Source organism: Planococcus citri, chromosome 2 (assembly GCF_950023065.1).
Source record: "Planococcus citri chromosome 2, ihPlaCitr1.1, whole genome shotgun sequence".
In the NCBI taxonomy this organism is placed as follows: Eukaryota; Metazoa; Arthropoda; class Insecta; order Hemiptera; family Pseudococcidae; genus Planococcus; species Planococcus citri.
In genome coordinates this window covers 13,323,623-13,346,837 of record NC_088678.1, presented here as the reverse complement: position 1 = coordinate 13,346,837, position 23,215 = coordinate 13,323,623, and the positions used below count along the sequence as shown (strand labels likewise).

The window sequence follows — 23,215 nt, the reverse complement described above, 5'->3', positions numbered from 1 at the left end:
AAGTACGAAAGAAGAGAGGAAGGGACGAAATTAGGAGAGCAAACACACGTGTAGGCATAGCTATTTATTTAAATTGTCTAAACATTATTTTGAAGGGGCTGTTGTATTTTTCGAACACACTACACGAAGACCCTTTTTTTTCAAGTGAAGAATTAGATTGTCAAATACGAGTATTATCGAGTTATTTTCCAGAATTTATGTCTTTCTAGTTGTTGATGAAAAAAAAAGAAAACGTTCGAAAATTAATCGCAATCATTCTGCAAGTCTTTGATGTCTTAAACAACATCCCATTGTTCTCCTTTGCTATTAAGGAAGGTATCGTTTTCGTTGAGCATGGGCCAACTTTCATCCGGATTAAACGGATTCAGCGTAATATCTGGGAAAGTAACATCGGTGTATTCCTCAGGATGCTTGTGTCTGTGTACAGAATATCGTCTATCAAATTCGCTAATACCGATGTAAATTCTCGTGTATTCGGGCGGTATTGAAAACGGAGTCGTGTGCTTTTTGAGTAAGTCGTCGTAATCCAGTGTTTCTCTGTATCTGAATTGATAATGCACCCTGTCGAATTTGCGACTATGGTCTCTGAGTGCTTCCCAATTCCATTTGAAAAACGAGAAGTACTTTTCGTCGAATTGAGTCATGAAGAATTTCCTAAGTCGTGTCAGTAGTTGTTGATACGTTGTTACGGTTGCGTTAGATGTAGGATTAGGCGTCGGAGTAGATGATGGGTTAAAATTTGTGGTTGTTTGAGTGGTAGATTCGATTTGAGACGACAGAGTGGTACTTTTGATATCAGTTGGAGGTTCTTCGATAGACGGAGTGTTTACTACTGGTAATTGATGAACAACTTTACTATTTAAAGAAATAACCACGACAAATACCTGAAAACAAGTGGTTGTGGTTACCATCGATTATTGTGTACTTGTGTTTTAATTTCTTTTTTTGATTTCGCTTCTTTCTTTCTTTCATGTGGTTGGATTAAAAATGCGAGAGTGGTGAAAGATGAGATGGCAGTGTTGCGATGATAAGATTTGAGGTAAAAAATGTTAAATATTGTTGAGTGTGGGTAAAATATTTATATATTTGTACGTGAATAAAATAATTACGAAAAGAATAGACCATATACGATTATAAAAATAAAATAAAAAATAATAAAAACAAGATAAATAAAATAATTTCTAAAAATCAGACTTCTAAGAAAAAATAAAAAGTAAAAGTAGAATAAATTTTTTCATTGTTGATATAAGAGAAAAAGCGACCGAATTTTTCATTTTTTTCATTACCTACCTATCATCAGTCAAAAATGTGAAATACTTTCGTGGTATGCAATCGATGAAATTTATCAACCTTTGATAGTGTAAGAGAAAGAAGGATGGAGGTGAACTCAAAATTGGATACAAATAGGTATCGCCTTATAGAATCCATTATGAGAGTAAAATTATATAATTTCAACTTCTAACGCTTCTTTTTCCCATTATTTACCCTGAGATTTTAAATCAAATACAATAAATTTTCAGCTGTGACAAAGTTGTGATATTTTCATTTTGACTAGAAAATATTTTTCGTTTTTCAAACTGCATCACTGAAGAAATATTCTAATTTATCAAATTGGTTTTTTTGCAGGTACTGAGGAATATTCAGTGGGCCACTCGAATGAATTTGAGAAAAATGTTCAAGGTAAGAAAACTTGTTTGTTTGGATCTGATGATTTTGATGAATAAAAATAATGTAATTAGACGTGTGTAAAATTATGAGAACGTTATGACGTACTTAATGCTTGGAGTTGGTAGTTTTATGGAAATGTTGATGAGCGAGTTTAGTCGGGGAGCCAGCATAAGGATCAATTGCACCCCCCCCCCAATCCTCCGAGACAACTTTTTTCTTAAAGGGGGAGTCCTAAGGAACATTTCTAGCCCTTGAACTCAAAAAAAGTGGCCCTACTTACAAAATGGCGGCCATTATGATTGACAGGTCAACCGAAATCGCAGATTTTGCGTTCCAACATAGGACTAGCATAAAATTTTTTAAACCGTACAAAGGTAGATCGAAAAAGCAGGCAAAAATGCATCAACTGTCGAAATTTCAAGTGCTGAACTGCCTTTTTTGATTTTTGGTGAATTTTTGAAAATCAAATTTAGGCCAAAAATGAGGAAAAAAATCAAAATTTTTCCAAATGGACCAAGAAAGCTGAAATTTGGGATATAAGTACTATATTTTCGACCTGCCAAATCGATTTGAAACTGTTTCAACCCGTTTTGAGCAGTTCTGGAGCCTCCAGCAGATTTTTGAAACTCGAAATGGAGATGGAAATCCGATATTCATTCCGCAAACTAATTTCGATACGCCACGAAGTCGACTGCAGGTGGATTTCAAGTGGTTCTGGAGCCTCCAGCGATTTTTTGAAAATTACTGGAGCCTCCAGTAGATTTTTGAAACTTGAACTTTCCCAAATTTTCATCAATAGAGATGGAAAGCCGAAATTCATTCTGTAAACTAATTTCAATACGCTACGAAGTCGACTGCTAGTGGGTTTAAAGTCTTTTGGAGCCTTTAGTGATTTTTTGAAAGGTTGTATGGTTGGCCAAAATGTGAGAAAAAAATCAAAATTTTACCAAATTAATCTAGAAAGCTGAAATTTGGGCTATATCCTATTTTCGACCTGCCAAATCGATTGGAAACCGTTTCAACCCGTTTTAAGCAGTTCTGGAGTCTCCAGCGATTTTTTGAAAATGACTGGAGCCTCCAGTAGATTTTTGAAACCTGAAATTTCTCCAAAATTTCATCACATGGAGATGGAAAGCTGAAATTAACTATGCACTGCAATTTTAACACTCTCTGAAAACGACTTCAGTTGGGTACAAGTCATGTTGGAGCCTCCAGCGACTTTTTGAAAATTACTAAAGCCTCCAGTAGGTTTTTGAAGCTTCTAATTTTCCCGCAATTTCATCAAATGGGATTAGCAAGCCGAAATTTACTCTGCAAAGTAATTTCAAAACAATAAGAAGTCGACTGCATGGTGATTTCAAGTGGTTTTGAAGCTTCCAGCTACTTTTTGGAAATTTCAATTCTCCTAAAAACGCCATGAAACCTTTCAAAAAGTCACTGCAGGCTTCAAAATGACTTGAACCCACCTGAAGCCGTCTTCAGAGGGTGTTAAAATTGGAGTGCATAGTTAATTTCAGCTTTCCATCTCCATGTGATGAAATTTTGGGGTAATTTCAAGTTTCAAAAATTTACTGGAGGCTCCAAAACGACTTGCAATTTACATGCAGTCGACTTCGTATCGTATTGAAATTATTTTGCAGAATTAATTTCGGCTGTCCAACTCCATTTGATGAAATTTTGTTGGAATTTCGAGTTTCAAAAAATCTGCTGGAGGCTCCAGATCTGCTCAAAACGGTTTGAAACTGTTTTCAATCGATTTGGCAGGTCTAAAGTAGGGCATATCCCAAATTTCAGCTTTCTAGGTTAATTTGGTAAAATTTTGATTTTTTTCTCACATTTTGGCCAAAATTTGATTTTTGAAAATTCATCAAAAATCGAAAAAGGCAGTTCAGCTCTTGAAATTTTGACAGGTGATGAATTTTTGACTGCTCTTTCGATCTACCTTTGTACGGTTTAAGAAATTTTATGCTAGTCCTATATGTTGGAACGCAAAATCTGCGATTTCGGCTGACATATCATTCAAAATGGCCGCCATTTTGTAAGTAGGGCCACTTCTTTTTTGAGGAAAAGGGCTAAAAATGTTCCTTAGTATTCTTTCTTTAAGAAAAAAGTTGTCCCGGTGATCGGCGGGGGGGGGGGGGGGGGGTGCGATTGATCCTTATGCGGGCTCCCCGACTAGTTGTAAAATGACGAGATTAATCTGCTAATTTTTAAAGTATCGAAAGACACTTACCCATTCAGTTCCTTCAAAATTTTCTTAAAAATTCACGGTAATCAACATTTTGAATAAATATTTTTTAGCATAATTTTTTAGAACTGGTAAAGATACAATATAGTTATTACATTGTATGTATTCAGAATATCAAGCCCACCAACAGGCCTTCTTTTGTTTGTTTTTTTTCTCAAAATTGCAAAAAACTTCTACTTTTTTTACAAAATTTTTAAAAAAATCCTAGATTTTCCAAAAAATTGTATGAAAGTTGCATTTTATCCACCATGTCGAAATAGTTCTGTTTCTTCCATTATTTTTTCATCAAAAATCAAACTTTTTCATTTACAGTTGATGGTTTTTTTCAGAATTTTGATTTTTTAAATGTTTTTCAATTCTTGTTGTAAAGATGGAAAAAATTTGACTTCATTATGCCAAAGCCAAAAGTACAAAAAAAATCTGCTTTTAGTTTTTCCCATTGATTTTTTACTTTTTCATCTATTCACTTAGTCTTCCCACACTTCTATTCTTGTTCAATATGTTCGAGTTTTTTTGTTTTTTTTGCCATTTAGGGATCATTTTTTAGAATTTTGATATTTTTTTCATTTTTCCTGGTTCTGTTGAAAAAAAGACGAATTTTGACGAAAAAAATTCTGTCTTGAATAAATTTTGATCTGATCTCTCCTAACCCCATATTGAAACGTTTGAAAAAATTTCCTGTCAATTTTACTGCTTTTTTGGTGCTTTTGGATATAAAATAATGGATTTTTTTTCGCTCAAATGTAGCCTAAATTCTTTATCTGCTTTTGGAACTAATCAAAAAACACTTTTTCTTTGGATCATAGTTGAAGGAACTAGGATCGGTGAAGTTGTTTGAAAATTACGAAAGAATTACTCTTTTTCATTTTCTTACCTCGAAAACCGTTTTTCGATTTCAAAGTACTTTTTTGAAAACTTGAATGTGAGATGTAAGACCTTATAGTGACCCTCGGGACCCTCCTCCTCCCACCAGAAATAGCGAGCACCTTCCTAGGGGCTTTTGAGAGCAATTTTTTAGCTTCAGTAGTACCGCAGAAGAAACCAATTTTACTAATTGTTTATAGAAAAGACGACTATTATATTATAACGTACTTTCATATAAAATTGTATCAAAATATAGATGAAATTTCATATCTTTTTATCAGTAATCATCGCTTTCGTCTTCTGCACGAGGAGTGAAACGATTCGGAAAGTAATTTTTAAGAAAATTAGAACCACGTTCGTCCTGTTCGATGATACCAGGAGGAACATTAGGCGGTGTAGATTTCAGCAAAGCCGGATCCTTTTCTATCAAATGTTCTACTTTACTTATGAAATGAAATTTAGCTCTATGATGTCCTGGTACTGGAAACGGTGTAGATTCGGTTATAGAAGGTATTTCTAAAGGTGTTTGGAAATTATGAATCGCCGCCCGGATTCGGTTATTACGCAACGTGTAGTTCATTTGGTAAAAATAATACCATTCGTAGAAAGGTTCGTATTTAGGTTCGAAAGGTCCGCGAAATAATTGGTGTATTTTATCTTTGAGCGATTCTTGACTGTTGCTTCGCTTGAAGCGACCTCGAGGCTGGATTTGATCGACGACGTTTTCGTTGATAGATTCAAGATCGACGAATGGTGAAAAGCAAGATGTTATTAAGATAGGAAAATACGATATTGCGACGAATACCTGAAAAACAAGTATATACGAAGGGTTTGATTACTCGACGTTGAATCAATGTGATGGCTGTGGCAGAGCGATGGTAACGAATAATTAGACGAGTAGAAGGGTAGATATACGAATTGGAAATTAGAAGATGAGTTTTGCGAGAAAAAATTGATTTAATTTGATTATTCGTTTGTTTGCGTACAAAATTACGATAACGTGATATGCGGTGATCTAGTAATATTGAACAATGATTCTATTTTATTGACAAAATGGAAGTAAATTTTCCTATCGTAGGGTATTTTAAAAGGTGTCGGAGAGTATTCGAGTGCGTCGTAATCGGGTTTCGTCGAAAGTCTCGGTACTGCCTCGATCCTCATCACTCTTCGTTTGATATCTCTTTGTTCGTAAAACCACCATTCGAAGAATTCATCGTAGCCATCTTTCCAGTTGAAACGGTGAGCAGATCTGAGCTTATCTCGCGTTTCCGGATCCATTGTACCGTCTCGTTTGACGATCCAGCATCGTGGATCTAACGTTGTCGATGGTCTAAAGGTATCCAACTCGGCGAATATGTCTCGAATATCCATCGGGAATGGTTTTTGATGGGTTAACTTAGGCAGAGTATAAGCTACGCATATAAAGACCTGTAAAACAATGTTCGGAGGTCATTTGCAAAGCTCTATTCCACAGGCAAATCGATAGACTATAGGTAATATTGTCTTGAGATAGTAATGCTGTATTCGTCGCAGAGCATAGTGTTATTGTGAACTCACGATGTGCTCTTTTCGAGAGATGAATTTTTGTGCACCGATTCTGGTGACGGATTTTCATCGGGATTCGTTCATTCGTCTCGTGGTGTTGAATGTTGATTGTACGCGAAAAGAAAGATCGTAGTTCCGGAGTTGTAGGCGTATGTTGAATTTTTAGATTGAGAGTTCCATTTTTTTTTAATAAACAAAAATTTAAAATTTTACAAATATTTGGAGCAAGGCTTGAGAAGGTTTGTGGAAAAAGGATTCGGAGCTCTTTACTCCTCACCCATTGATAGTATCTACTGTAAAGCTGCAGAACTACCCTCAAATGTCAGAAAATCACTAGTAACAAATAAATTCATTACATCAGCCTCAGCTAATCAATCACATCCCCTCCAAAATCTTATCTCAATATACAGCTTATCATTTCCAACAAAATAACAACCCATTTGCCAAGTTCATCTCTGAAATAAAAAACCTTGAAATTGATCTGAAAAATCGCATTCAAAAACCCATAACCTCTCTCCTTGGCTATCAAAACCCCTACAAATTGATTTTCAACTGAGAAATTATCCGAAAAGAAACCATTCCCCATTATAAATTAAAAGCCACTATCTGGAACTCATACCTATCAAACTATACAGAATTCAATTTATGCTTTACTGATGGTTCTAAGATCTCTAATCTACATACTGGATATGCTTTCTCAATAAATGAAAAAATTTTCAATTTTAAAATTCATGAGGTCTCTTCAATGTAGGTATACTACCAAACTTCTTGCAATTCCCCATTGTCTTTTGAACATATCCACCACACAGCTTGAAAACCAAAAACTTCTTAATACAAAGTGACACTCTTACTTAGCTCCTTGATCTCCATACAAAACATTTTTTCAGATTACCCTATTGTTCAAAATATTCACAAAATTCTGCTAGATCTCCAAAAGTCAAACCACACCATCCACCTTATGTATACTCCTATACTCCTAGTCATGTCAGCATTGAAGGAAATAAAATTGTTGACACCTATGCAAAATCAGCCACTAACCCCCCCCCCTCCCCTGCCCTTCACCATTTTCACCACTGACGATATAAAATCCTTCTTTACACAAAATACTCACTCTAAATGGCAAAATTTCTGGTCATCACAGACATCAAACAAACTCTTTTAACACAAAAAAACAATCTACCCCAGGAAGAACCTTGATCACTTAAACAGAAGAGAAGAAACAATTATAACCCGTCTAAGAATAGGTCACTCTAAAATCACACACAACCATCTCTATCAAGAAATTCCAAAACCTCCCTGTCAATTCTGTGATAATGAACCTACATCCATCCAACATTTACTGTTCACCTGTCCTAAATTACAGCAAATAAGACTATCTCTCCAAATAGACCCAAATTCAATGACTATCCCAGACAACCCTTCCGAAATCCAAAAATTCATAACCCTACTAAAAAACACCAACCTAATAAACCAAATCTAAACCCCTCTCTCCACGGGTGTAATAATCCTGCAATTATAAACACACAAAAAAAAATTCAAACCCCACGGAGGAAAAATTTAATTACCCAAAATATAGTAGGTAACTTATCATTCGTATTTTTTGACTACTTTGACAGTTCACAAGAAACAATTTCCTCATTAAGACAAAATTCAAAAATTTTTAAGAATTTCAGATTTAAAAAAAAGGTTGAAAACTATGTCAAATTTTTGATGGTCGACAAAATTTTCGTTTTTGAATTTCAATAAATTTTTTTAATCTTTATGTTGGGAACAGAAATGAATGGTATAAAAAAAAGGTGGATAAAATGATCCATGGTGTCTAACGGTTATGCTAATTCTGAAAGTTCGGCTTTTATCCTGCTATGTATTTGTACAAGTGCGTAAAAGTTATATTTTTTAATTTGAACATCGAATTTTTCAATTTATCTTCTCTTTGCAGAATTTTGAAAAAATGTTTTGCGAAATTCTTAATTTGACAATTCGTAGCTATAAATTCCAAGTTTTTCAATTTTTCAACATTTCTCATTTCAAAAATTGAAATTACAAAAAATTTTCGCTTTTATATAAATAATTTTCGAAAAACAAAAATGGTATTTTTCGTGGGTCATTCCACGTAAATTCGACCAAGAAGTGATGAGGGGGGGGGTCGACGATTTTTTTGGCATTTTTCCTGTGGGAAGCCTTCTGAAGGGATGAAATAAACTCATCACAAAAAAATCAAAATTCTGAGTGAATTGAAAAAATGAACGAATTTTAATTTTTTTGCTATGAGTGTAATTTTTATCAAATTTTTCGTGAAATACGTCAGAAACAGGTCAAAATAAGACAACTGAAAAAATTTGAACTTTTTTCAATGTTTGGAAAAGAAAATTGAATTTTTAGAATTTTGATTTTTTTGTGATCAGTTTATTTCATCGAGTGAAAGTTTTTTTTTCAACTTTTTCAACGTATACGTAAATATAGGGGTCAAATGGGTCAACTTTACCAATCAAAACTTTTTTTCATGTTTTAAATCGAAAAATCGCATTTTTTTTTCGCAAACTTTCAATTTTTTTAAATCGACTATACGAAATAATACCATCCCAATTTTTTATTATGTTGTTCAGCATGAAAAATTGTCCATAATAAATTTTTTTCAGAATTTTCGAGAGCCGGAACGATATGAAAACTACGTTTCGAGCTAATTTTTCGTACGAAGTTTTCCAAAAAACGCCATACAACCTTTCAAAAAAATCACTGGCTCCAAAACAACTTAAAACCCACCAGCAGTCAACTTCGTAGCGTATTGAAATTAGTTTAGAGAATGAATTTCGGCTTTCCATCTCCATTGATGAAATTTTGGGAAAATTCAAGTTTCAAAAATCTACTGGAGGCTCCAGTAATTTTCAAAAAGTCGCTGGAGGCTCCAGAACGACTTGAAATTCACCTACAGTCGACTTCGTGGCGTATCGAAATTAGTTTGCTGAATGAATATCTGCTTTCCATCTTCATTTCGAGTTTGAAAAATCTGCTGGAGGCTCCAGAGCTGTCCAAAACGGGTTGAAACAGTTTCCAATCGATTTAGCGTGTCGAAAATAGGGTATATCCCACATTTCAGCTTTCTTGGTCAATTTGGTAAAATTTTGATTTTTTTTCTCATTTTTGGCCTAAATTTGCTTTTCTAAAATTCACCAAAAATCGAAAAACGCACTTTAGCACTTGAAATTTTGACAGGTGACATTTTTGCCCGATCTTTCGATCTACCTTTGTACGGCTTGAAAAATTTCGTGCAAGTCCTACGTTGGAACGCAAAATCTGCGATTTTGGAAGACCTGTCAATTAACTGGCCGTCATTTTGTAAGTAGAGGGCCACTTTTTTTGTAGAACAAGGGCTAAAAATGTTACTCAAGACTCCCTTTTTAAGAAAAAATTGTCCTGGATGATTGGGGGGGGGGTGCAATAGATCCTTATGCTGGCTCCCCGACTAACATAAATAAATACTTTGCTCTCGTTTCTCAAAATTTTGGTCACTTTTTTGCTATTTTTCAGTCATTTAAGTCACTAAAAAAAATTAAATGCTGGATTTCATGCCTGGTTGACCCATTTGACCCCTATTTTTACGTATCCGTTGAAAAAGTTGAAGAAAACATTTCACTCGATGAAATGTACTAATCATAAAAAAATCAAAATTTTGAGTGAATTGAAAAAAATTAACGAATTTTAATTTTTTTGCTATGAGAGTGTAATGTTCATCAATTTTTTCAAGAAATACGTCAGAAATAAGGTCGAAATAAGACAACTGAATAAATTTAAACATTTTTTGACGTTTGGAATTGAAAATTGAATTTTTTCGAATTTTGATTTTTTTGTGATTAGTTTATTTCGTTAAGTGAAAGGGGTTTTTCAACTTTTTCAACGGATACGTAAAAATAGGGGTCAAATGGGTCAACTTCGCTAATCAAAACTTTTTTTCATGTTTCAAATCGAAAAATCGCATTTTTTTCGCAAACTTCCAATTTTTTAAAATCGACTTTACGAAATAATTCCATCCCAATTTTTTAATATGTTGTTCAGCATGAAAAGTTGTCCATAATATATTTTTTTCAGAATTTTTGAGAGTCGGAACGATATAAAAACTACGTTTTGAAACTTTTTTAGCTAATTTTTCGTACGAAAAAAAGTGGCAACACTGATTTTTGTGATATCACCGAAAATCCTTTTAGAACTTCTAACTATTGGAAAAAGTTCCATTTTGGTAAGTATCGCGGTTATCGAGTAATCCACTGCTGAAATTGGATGATATTTCAAGTTCACTGAAAACTTTGACACCCCCTGGCAGCCTTTAAAAAAGGGCTAGAGGGCTGCGATTTGCGCCATTGGTCATCCCTTTGGAAGATCTTTCCACAGGAAAAATTTCAAAAAAATCGTCGACCCCCTCCCCTACCACTTCTTGGTCGAATTAAGGTTGAATGACCATGACCCTCGCGTGAATAAATTCGTTGCAAAAGTATGTAGATAATAGAGGTACCTACATTTATGACGAAAACGTTGTTTTGATGTTCTAAACCGAAGCTTTTTCGTAATTGGTTGGTAATAGGTACCTATCCCTTCCTTTTATGAAAAGTAATAATTTTCAAAGGAAAAATTTGCAGTTTTATAACGATGAAAATTTAATTGACAACGCTCAGAAGAAGTTGTCGTATGTACGATGACTTATGCACGATTTTTTAATCTTCACGGGTGGTATACGTATAATCTTGCTATAGCTGTTAACCGTAACATAACGCCACTCCTTTCCCCCCTTCCGAACGAGCTTAACCATTACTATCATACACGTGCTATTTTGCGTACAGTGTACATGATTTTTTCTCTTTCTTTTCTCTTATAAAATATCGATTATAACGAAGACGATTTATTACACCTTTTGCGACATTTCAAGTTCATTTCATAACTTATATAATATTGTTTTTGATAGTATATGAGTCAGCCGGTCACTAAATGCGAAATACGTGTATTTTCAAGTGTTTTAAGAGGTTTTCTATTTTTAACATTTTTGATAGGTATACCTACTTTTAAGATGAAATCACCCTTCGACTAGCTGGCACCACGTTTTTTTTTTTTTTTTTTTTCGTTTTCTACCCTTTTTATTATAAATACTTTTGAAATCCATCAGAAATTGACCACTTCCTTTTCATACTAAAAGGTAGCCAGTCAGTGTTCTCATAGTGCTCGCGAAGTATTCGTATCTCTTGACTTTTGCTCGTTTACAAAGCATACCTACAATTTCAATTCGAATTTTTAAATTTTTAAACTTGAACATACTTTGTTCGTTCTGTTTTCATTGTCGTTGTATCAATATCAGTTTGGATTTTTCTTTATCAAGATTTCTAGTGTCAAATTCATGTTCATTCTGTCATTTCATTTTTTAAAATCAGTTTCAACTACATTTATTATAAATTAATTCTACCATAGTATCGATGATTTCTTCAGTATTGTAAGTTCTGATTATTATTTTTTACGCATATAATTGTCTATTTAATTGTTTTTAAAATTAACATTTCTCACTTTTAATCATTTTGAATTGTTTTAATTGCATGAGAATAAAAGCATTAGTATTTTTGAGCATGACAAAGTTTAAAATTTTTAAAAACGAAAAACTGTAATGGTAAAGGTATTGGTAACAACCACCCCCCCCCCCACTAAAAAAATAGAAATATCCGAAAACATTGGAAAAACGAAAGACTAAAAGAATAGAAACACGAATTGAAAACTGACTCGCGAAATTTTTATCGTCAAACCGCTCCCTCCCCTCTCCTCCAAAAAACATGATTATTTTTTTTGAAAAATGCTCTGCTCGAAGTCCTGATTTTTCACTTCAATATTTTGTGAGACACCTTGAATATGCAAAGTACCAAATTTTTGAAAATTTGTTGAAATTTTGTTTTAAAATTTTAATCAAAGTTCAAAAGTTTATAATTGCCTACCAACGTATTTAGCATAAAAGTTCAGTAGGTTGGTTTTCTGAGTGATTTTTTTCTATGTAAAAAATGTTGATGCTTTCGCATTGTTTGAAAAGTATGAAACTGAATTTTCAAAAGAAAATTTTGATACCAATCTGAGCTTTTATTCTACATTCGGGCTCAAGTTTCAGTCAGCTATAGAAAATGTTGTCAGTTTTACAAAATTTCAGGGGTGTTGTCGAATGAATGAATAAATCAGTAGATGTTATGTAATGTTATGAGTGGATCTGAGATTTTTATGCAGAATGGAATACTTTATGCAATTTTCTCACTCAAAATATGCGAAAAAAATGCGAAAATCACCCAAAATGTGCAATAAATATGCAAAAATTTCAGTTTGAGTGACGTTCCCCGGAAAAGGGATTTTTTGATTCAAAACAACTTATTTTTTGTAAAAAAATTGGCAAAAAAAATCATTTCATAGATAATAAATTTATCATAAAATTCATAAAATCGACAAGAAAAAAATAGGAAATTCAAATTCAAAAATTAGCAACTATTCAACTAAAGGAATTCCAAGCAATTATTAAATGCATTCTGAGATTTTCCACCAAAAAACAAAATTTTGATTAGGTAGGTACCTGGTACTTACATTTTAGCAATGTTATGATTTTTTGAACAAAAAAAGTCTTATAAATACCTATTTTTGCAAAATTTTCGTAAATATGCACAAAAAATTACCAGAAAATGTTCAAATATGCAGAAATATGCTGCAGGTTTTCCCCTAAAATATAATAAAAAGTTATGCAATTTGGTCTGAAATTTGCGAAATATGCAAAATGATATTGGTCTCATTCGTCAGGAAATTTCATGATTCGTGGAAATCTTATCAAATATGCACTTTTCCTAGTCCATAAAAAAATATGCAAAGCATTAAAATCCAAGCTCTAGTTATGAGACTTGAAAAATTTCAACTTCAGATTTCAAAATCGAAAACCCTTGGGGCATCTTACCCCCTTTTTTTCAATTTTGTCGTGAAAGTTGTGGAAATTTTTTGTGAGCTGTTGAAATTCATGAAAAATAGAATGAAATTATAATTATTATGTTTTAAGGCATAACTACATTTTTTCTCTTGTGAGGATTTGAGAAATTGAGGAATATTAACTAAAAAAATTGCGAGGAGATTTTCATTATAAATTTTTCCAACTTGATCACTTTAGTTTTCGTCTGCATGTTGAAATAACGTTTTGGAAATTTACAGATTTGTTTTGATGAAAAATTTGTTACCTACTTATTTTTTCAATTTACGACAGTTGATTTTCCGGGTGAATTTTTCACACACTTTTGAAATTTATTCATTGAACTTTTTGGAGATATTGAAGGTTGATGTTATTTTTAGCAGCTTTTTACCGTTGCATTTTTGAAATATTTTTCTAGTGATAATAGTTAATTTTTGATAGGAAATTTGACTTTTTTTTTCTTCTTTGGAAAGGGTTATTTTTTATGGCATACATTTTTCATGCTTTTATTAATTTATTCATTTTTTGTTACTGCAGTAATTTTATACTTAATATGTAGGTACTTTGAAATATTTTTCGAAGTCCTGAAATTTCTTTATATTTTGTTTTGTTTTTTTTTTTTTTGCTTGTATGTTCTGTTACCATATTTTCTCAACTTTTCAAAATTATTCTCTCCTTTTTTTTGAAATTTTGAATTGAAAATTTAATTTTCTCTGAAACTTGAAAAATTTTATTTTGACTTTGAAAAAGCATGGAAATATTTGAAAGAAAGAAAGGATGTCTTACTAAAAGTCCTGCACTTATCCTGTACTCGTTGGACAACTCCGTGTACAATTTTTATTAGCAAATTGAAGAATAAAATTAACAAAAAGTTTTGTAACCAACATAAAAACAATATCTAAAAAAAAATCTAATAAATCTTCAAATTATATCTGATTTTTGAAAATTGATGCTTTATGTGCTCAATCTATGCTCTGGATCCTACAAAAACTCCTAATAATTTGACGATTGTGATTATTTGACCAATTCTTGCCACTTTTCGCTAAAGATTTGTTGTTTTCTTAGTTTTTTCTCAAATTTTGGTACCTAATCAAATTGAATTTTCAATCAAAGCATTTTGCTTGGATGGGCTTTTAATTTATGTTTATGCCTTCGCAGTTTTTTCAATATGAATTTTTAAAATTTATTTTTCACACTTTCTGTACCTACTTTTTCTGAAAAATGATATGATTGCAATTGGTAAGTGAAATTATCGCAGTTGTGAAAATACTAAGTTTAAAAAATGATTTCTTCCCAGACTCTTTCCACATAGAAATATTATATTATTCAACAAAAAATTACAATATAAAAATAATAGAATGATATTTGTAGAATGTCGAGTGAAAATACAAATACGAATACTTTGACTATTAACGTTGTCCAGCTGTAATATGCCATCGATACGTGGTGTGTTTTTTAATTTGTTCGAGATAATGGCTTATCCTTTCAAAGAATTCTCTACGTTTAACGGGTACAGGGAATGGTAACTTATCCGGATCTCGTGTAGAATACGAGGTCATTTTATCAGCCGAGAAATCAATTTTGGCCACATTGTCTCCGATATCGTACAGAGCATCTTTCTCCCAATCGAGGTATTTTTTATATTGAGGATCAAATTGCATAGCGGTTGTTTTGGGCATCCACTTCATTTTATTAGTTAAGAAAACCCTTAGAAAAGCGTTGACTTTATCATCCCAAGGCATCGTGATCAACGTGTAATTTCTGCCACTTTTACGTGCGGAGAATAATTTCCAAGTTGATGCGTTTATCAGATGAGTAAGATGGGGTGGGATGGTAACGTAGGTGGAATTTCTCGGATTAGCTCTCCAGCATTTTTTCCACGGAGGTTTGGGCGTGCTTTTGGTGATTTTGGGTGTAGATTCGGTGGTGATTACGGTATAGTGGGTATCGTTGTAACGTTGAGTGACTCCTTCGTAGGCTAAATCGAAGTTCTTGAATATGGGCCATAATTCTCTATGTTCGTCGGGTATGGGGAAAGGTGTGTTGTTGAATTCAGTCTGGTAGTCTTGGGTTTTGAAGACGTTGATGTGTTCGAGGTTAACGTAAGCGTTATTTTTCTTTTTATCTCGACACATGCGCATGTAAATGCTGGCCAGCCATCTATGGAAGGGTTTGTATTTTTCCGGGCATCCTTCGGGGATGAAATGATTCCAGTATGCTTGATTCAGCTCTTCGGAATCTTCCCACGATTGTGTGCGAGCTGTTTTGAACATACGTTCGTATTTCCTCAGCTCTTTTCTGTAATTGGTGTTGGGTGAAGGGGATGGAGTGTACCCGGAGTCGAATAGTTCTTCGTCTATGCTGGGAGGATCTTCGGGACGAATTTTGTAAATGCGTTCGATTTCGTTGATGGCAGCGTAGAAATGATGGTAAGCTGTCGGAATCGAGATGGGTGTACTGCTGAGTAAGTTATCGTAGTCGAAGGTGCCGGTGAAGTTTTGGAACGCTCTCCAGCGACGTTCCATTCTGTGAGGTTGTCTGAGTACGTCGTAAAACCAGTCGTAGAATTGGTCGTATTTCGGATGGAATCGGTATTTATCGAAGAACATTCTGACGTAGAGTTTTTTGAACTGTTTTTTGGATATCTCTATCTGTTGGGAATCGGGCGGGAAATCTTGTAAGGAACTCATCGATGGCCGGAGTTGTTCCCATGATGGAGTCGTATGGTTTGGTAGGAGAAAGTCGACGATGCTTTTCAGCTCTTCTTTATGTTTGATGAAATCCAAAGGTGTGGTTTTGGTGCGTCTTTTGCGATGAGTTGTATCATCGCTTACTGCAGGAGATTGCGATGCATTGAGATCACGCAGAGCGGCTCTCTTCGTTCGTACGAGGATGTTTCTATCTCCGGAGCCGAAAATGTCGTCCGAGTTGGATTGATGAGTGATATTTATAGTTAAACAATAAACGACGCAATAGATGACCTGAAACATAACGTTTCAGATGTACAAATACGATACTGTATTGTGGAGATGATTGAATATTGTAGATCATCTGTGTTTCATCGTGTTGTACATAAAAGAGTTAATTGAATGATCGATGAGTACAGGGCTCGAATTGCCTTTAATAGGTGGCTCTGAGCTGATTCCATTGCTCTTTTATGGCCGTTCCAGTATGAATGACGGTATGTGAATATTGGATATTGGAGCATTTTTGGGTATCTGTGCACATTTCGTCCTAGCTGTGTTCAATAATGCAGCAGCGTGCGAATGGATTTTATTTATCCGTCATTTGTTTTTGTAAATCTTCTTTATACATTCTATAGTTCAGGCGTTCGAACGATTATCAAATGAATCGAATTTGTTGTAAAAATTCATAAATTGAACTTATAAACACTGAGATAAAAAAATTCTTGTATGTTGGGGCCACTTTTTAATGGGGGAGGGGAGTAGAAAATACGTAGGTAGGTATTTGTAAAAGATAAAATGGAGGAAATAGGTTTTGATGTATTTCCATGTAGTCGTCTTCCCTCCTTCTCGTCAAAATATTCGTTTACTTTTGATAAATAATCATTTTTTATTATTTTTCTAAGGACGTATCCATAAATACAAATAACATTATTTAATTATGCAGGATTGTTGAATATACAAATGAACTTTATTAAGGGATGGCTTTTATTTTGAAGGTATTATAATTTCTTTGTTACCATTAGATGAATCGTTTTATTTCTACTGAAATATAAGATTCTAAGAATTTCAGCTGAAAAAATTGATTCTAACTCGTGCCCAGGGCCTCTGAAAAATTTGTTCCTGCATAAATTTTGATCTTATTCATTCAGATTTTGATCACATTAGGAGACGCATAAATTTAGAAAGGGAGAAAGGGGCGTAGGTACATGCTTTAACTTTTTTTAAATCATCAAAATTTTTCCAATTTGAGAATTTTTTTGATTACAAAAATTGAAGTGAATACTTCGATCTTATCATGTTTGGGGTATGATGATCTTGGGATGGAGTAAGATTGTTAAAATTGGGCAAAACATCAAAAATATTCTTGAATTAATACAACAATGATGTACCAGAAATTGAAGTGGGCAGTGTAGAAGAGCTGGAGATCTTACTTGACGAAGTAAGAGATGCCATCAAGGTGTTGAGAAAACGCAAAGCGCCTGGATGTGACTGTATTGAGGCTGAGATACTACAGTCCATGGGTAGGAAAGCAGAAAAGGTGATCTGGAAGATATGCAACAACATCCCACGTAGCACAAGCGATGCCAAAGTCGATGGAAAAGACGAGATCTCTGATTCTGTCACTTGTCGACACGACATTTGTTGACATCAATGTCGATAATTGACAAGTGAGAAGTTGATATCAAAATCAACTGTCATCGCCCTTCATTTTTTGTCTCAACAAGGTCTCGACATTAGTGTCATTTTTTTGAGTCTAAAAGAAGCACATTTTCATTGAAAATGTGCGAAATGTGCCCAAAACTCTTTTTTTGATTCAAGTTAAATTATTCTCAAGAATATTTCACCCTGAAAAAATTTTTTGAAAGAAAAAAAGTTGACCTGGGAAGGGATTGAACCTAGGTTGCCACTCATTTCTGTCATGTTCTCTAACCACTAGACCATTGCCACTGATGAGTGGAGAGGCCTTAGAAGAATATTCAGTCCATCTTATTCTGGACTTGGAAAATTTTTCTTATTGTATTGTCAACTTGGGCAATGACAAATGAGTTGGCAACACTTCGAAATTTCTAAAAATATTTTATACATCTTGTAATCGACATCAACTTCCTCATCAATATTAACCAGATGGTTGATGTCGATTACAAGATCTACAGAAGTAGGTATCTAATCAATGACGACATTTTGTAGATACTTTTGTAGACTCTATAATCAATATCAAAATTCAGGTTGTCTTGCCGATGCCAAAGTTGATGACAATTAGTAGATTGACAAAAGTAACTACGAGTATACAAGATCAAAATTTTGTAGATGTTTTTGTTGATCTTATAGTCGACATCAACTTCGAATCGACAAGACAACCTGAATTTTGATATCAATCATGGGTGTATACAAAGGTATCTACAATATATTGAAATCTTGCACATGACTGTAGATACAAATGTAGACAGCAATGACGACCATCAGCATTTCCATCATAGTTTTTGAAAATAGTGTCAATTTTTAATTAATTATTTTAAACATAGTTAGATTAACCCCTTTGTGGATAATGTTCCAACTTTTTTCAATCAACAATCATGTAAAATCATGTCAATACTTTTGTCAAGCCCACTGATGATCTCGTTAGTGCTATGTGGGATATGGCGCAAAAGAGAATGGCCAGAGGATTGGTGCAAATCAGCGTTAATTCCAGTACACAAGAAAAGTGATACAAAAAATTGCGCCAACTATCGCACAATACCCCTGATTTCACATGCAAGTAAAGTGATGCTCTGAATAATCAACAACAGGATCAAGGCATACTTGCATAGGCAGATTACACCTGAACTGGCAGGTTTTATGCCTGGAGGTGGTACAAGAGAGCAGATTTTGAATTCAGACAAATAATAGGAAAATTCTGTGAATTTGACATCCCTGCTGTACTATGCTTCATTGACTATGCTAAGGCCTCTGACTGCGTCAATTGGCCAAAGCTATAAATGAGCTACTACGAGAGATGGGGGTTCCAGAGCACCTAATTGAGCTGATCAAATCGCTGTATGACAAGAACGAGATGATGGTGAAAGTAGGTGGAGAAGAGTCAAACCCATTTCAGACAGAACAGGGAATAAGATAGGGCTGCATACGCTTGCCTCTGCTGTTCAACATCTATGGCAAGTACATCATGTGAAAAGCCTTGGAGAACTGGGAAGGTGGCATCAAGATAGGAGGAAGAAGAATTGCCAATCTCTGTTACGCTGATGATACCACCTTAATAGCCTCAAATGAAGAGGAACTGGCTGAACTGATCAGGTGGGTCAGGATGGTCAGTGAGGACATGGGACTCCTCATAAATGTGGGGAAAACCAAGGTCATGGCTGTTGATAGAGCTGGATACTTGCCAGAATCCGAAGTTCTGAATGAATTTGAAAAAGTGAACTCATTTTATTTATTTGGGTTCACTTATGCATGCTGATGGAGGATCAGCCAAGGAAATTAGAAGAAGAATAGCTCTTGGAAAAGCAGCAATGTCTCAGTTGAGAAAAGTCCCTACTAACCTGAAAATCTCCATAAAAACAAGGAAGAGACTAATCAGGATGCTAGTTTTTCTAGGTTTCTTATATGGAGTGGAAACCTGGACATTGAAGCAAGATGATCAAAGAAGAATTGATGCCTTTGAAATGTGGGTATGGCGCAGGATGTTGAAGACACCATACACTGCGCACCAAGCAAATGCATCAATTGTGGAAAACTGCAAGAACCAACCAGGCTAAATAAATTATGTGAAACCAGGATAATGAGTTATTTTATTTTAGACACATAGCCAGAAGAGGACCAGAAAACACTGAAAAAGGGAATTCTCTTTGGCAAGGTCCCTGGAACACGAGGGAGAGGAAGATGTCCAACAAGGTGGACTGATACAGTCTGGAAAATAGTTGGCTCAGTTGCAATTGTGCGGCCACACTAGCTGAAGACAGAGAGGAGTGGCGGTCGTTATTGTGGGCACACTATAGTCGCTTGCGACTATGACGTTGATGGTGATGATGATGATGATGATGATGATGATGAATCAAATTTTCTGTTTTGAATTTTGGAGCATGTAACCCCCTACTTCAACTCCCAAACTTTCATGTGCTGAACATTAGTATGTGATACTAATTTGGCATTAATTTTCTAGTTTTGAAATCAATCAGAAAAGTCAACGAAATCAGTACCTACTCATGGAGAAATCCCCGCAAATTACAACTTCTCTTTTAAATGTATGTATAAGCAAAAAGTCATCCAAGGAGAACCCAGGTCAAAAATGGATTTGGACTTTGATTTTTTTTTCTTATTTTCTGTCCTTCAATTTTAGAGTGGCAACACTGCATCTTCACTTAATATTCCTATCACTTTTTCTTTGTATCAAAATCTGAAATTACAGGGTGTTCCAGAATAACCTTTCACATTTGTTTTTTTTATTACTCTGAGAGAAAAATGTTTACAAAAATTCTTTTACAACCAAAATGAAGTAGAAATATGCCGTTTTTAGACCGTATATTTGAGTTTTCATTAAAAATGAAGTTTTAAAAATTTTTCCATCGAGATATTTTCCTTCATTTTTGACACATTCAACCGAACATTTTTTCAAATTATTGAACACTTCTCTTCCAATCAGTTGCGACTCATGAACCTAGAAGCTGTTTCAGAGTCCTAGATTTATCTCGATACACTTTTGACTTGGAATAACTCCATAAAAAAAATCGCAGGCTGAAAAGTCAGGGGATCAAGGTGGCCATTAAATTTCTGGTTCAACACGTCGACCATAACAAAATTATTTGATGACTGAAGTGCTCACGCGCTAAACATATGTGTACATCCCTGGTAGTTCCAACATGTTGGAAGGAAGTAAGTAACTCTATTACGTCGCGTCTGTCTTTTAGTTCGGAACAAGAAACTCGTTTAACATTTTGCCTTACCCCTCACTGTTACTGTTTCATTAAACACACATGGTCCCACTATACCGAATTTAGCCACGCCCAACCAAACAGTCAACTTGGCGGAGGTTTAGATGTTTCTCAAGTATTATCAACTGATTCTTTGTACACTAGAAGCGCACATTCCAATTATTCACTTCACCATTTAGATAAAAATGAGCTTCGTTACTGATGAATAAGGAGTAAAGAGTTACAGGAACCTTTATTTTTAAAAAAGGCCTTCACAGTAAAAGCACACTGTACAGCCATCTACTTCTCCAGGGCAAAAAATAACTATTGAAACATAATTCGGCATGCTTTGGCTACCTAGAACCGCCTTTACCATTCCCCTAGCTCCACTTGAACACAGATCAGTGGTTACCAAAATGTGAAAGGTTATTCTGGAACACCCTGTATTTCCATCCGCTCACCGTACACTTTGTACAGCTATTGGGAGGAATAAAATGTTGGGGGGGGGGAATGCCTACCTACCATAATTAGGCGGCCTATGGACCATATATAAAATGAACGTTTTAGATCAGATTATATTCTATTTTAATTATGAACTGTTCTAATTAGATAAATTCAATTCATTCGTATAGATGATTCATGAACGATTTAAATTGGTTACAACATTTTTGAATCTATGAAATATTCGATTTTTATTTGATATCAATCTTATGCTTGCTAATGAACGAATCATACTTATAGATGGCTTATTTTACATGTGCAATTATGCATTCATTTACAAGATGAACCCATCTTGGAGCAGTTAGCGATTTGAAATAACGATTATTTAGATAGGTATTATGGCTGATCATCGTCCCATTGTATTTCCATATTTTATGTACCTACGTCGTCACTCATCAGTCATCAATGTATCAGTATTCAGTATAGAGGATTATACTTCAATTTATTTGATTAGAATTAAGCATAATATGTGGCGAAGCTCACATATTTTCCCCCTCTTTCCATCAATCCATAATATTTTTAAAAAGTATAGGAACGAGGCTAGATAATACATAGCTAGCTAATCTATTGAGCGCATGTATCTTCTCTTTCCACCTTTAATTACCCTTCAATTTTTTATCATCTTTTGAATTTCAAAAAACGATAAGTACGAGTAACTAATATGTTTGATTCCTTTTTGCTATGGCATTGAATGAACCCGAGTAAAACAACTCGATCAATTCGATAAATTATAATCATGGCTGATTCAATATTATGGTCACAAGAGTCCTCGTCGAATCTATTTCATAAAATTCATCTATCTAGTTTAAATCTGTCTCAGATATTCCAATTAAACAGTATAGGATTAACTTCTGTCAAGTTATAGATTTTCTACTAATCACTTCTAATTGAACAAGTGAGGGGTGCGGGGATTGGAACGATTCTAAAATTATTCATTGTGTTCGTCCAATACGTAGAAGGTCAAGTTTATCCAAAATGGGCCGTTTTCAAAAAATATCATTGAAAAATTTCCAATACCTCAAATGGGAGCCAAAATTTAACTATCGTATAATTTTTCACGATTCGAATTTCTTTGCTTCTGATTCATTGTTATAAATAGATATAGGTATACGAAAACTAAAACTAAGTGAAGAATAAAATCATACTTACAAATTTGGTCAGCAGCTTCATATTGAATTATTCGATTAACAAAACACAAAATGACTTTTAAAAAAGTTTAAAATATTAACATGGTTGTTCAAATATTAGATTTCTTTCGTAAAACAGCCATTTGTAATTTAAGTGAAGAAAATTTTACTTGGCTGGTGGATGAACGATTCAAGAATGTTGAAATTTCATAGAACCAGGTCTGCATAAAAAATTGTGATATCGGATTAGATAATCTAGTTGTTGGTATGATATGATAAGGCGTCTTTATTAAAAAAATTTCTACGTATAAGGGGTTATTGATTTTCTAGGCTTTGAAAAGTTTTCATCAGCCGAACATTCTTCGAATAAAATAATCTACAGTAGGAAATAAAAGTCGAGATTTCGAGATCGTGAACGTTTGATAGTTAGAAGGTGAAAGTGAAACGTGTAAGGAGAAAGCTTTTGAAAAAAAAGTTAATTTTGAATAGGTAATTATAATCGAAATTTGGAGATTGTGAAAGTTTTATGGTTTGAGAATGAAGTATGAGGTGAGAATGTTGAATGGATAAATTATCACTTGTAAAATGATGTGGAAATGAAGAAGTTTGAAAGTTTTTACTATAAATTTTTCTCATAGTCGGTATTTAAATTTTTTTCTCAAATGATTTTTGAAAAAAAAATGTTCCGTCCCCCCCCCCCCCAAAATGAAACTACA

The 23,215-nt window shown here is 34.1% G+C and overlaps 1 protein-coding gene across 1 annotated transcript; it reads right to left on the bottom strand.

Moving 5' to 3' along the window:
• Nucleotides 1-13,883: 13,883 nt before the first annotated feature.
• Nucleotides 13,884-22,747, bottom strand: LOC135834739 (uncharacterized). Its single transcript, XM_065348709.1, has 2 exons — nt 22,522-22,747; nt 13,884-16,264 (listed from the first exon to the last, which is right to left on the bottom strand). The coding sequence occupies exons 1-2, from the start codon at nt 22,540-22,542 to the stop codon at nt 14,693-14,695; spliced, it is 1,593 nt and encodes a 530-aa protein (XP_065204781.1). The 5' UTR covers nt 22,543-22,747; the 3' UTR covers nt 13,884-14,692.
• Between the last annotated feature and the right edge of the window lie 468 nt (nt 22,748-23,215).

What these genes read in the sequence shown, in the direction of transcription:
- LOC135834739 (XM_065348709.1), bottom strand. Translation starts at nt 22,542, where the DNA reads ATGAAGCTGCTGACCAAATTT. An exon ending in TGAAGCTGCTGACCAAATTT is followed by an intron (nt 16,265 to 22,521) that starts GTAAGTATGATT and finishes GTTATGTTTCAG; the next exon opens with GTCATCTATTGCGTCGTTTA.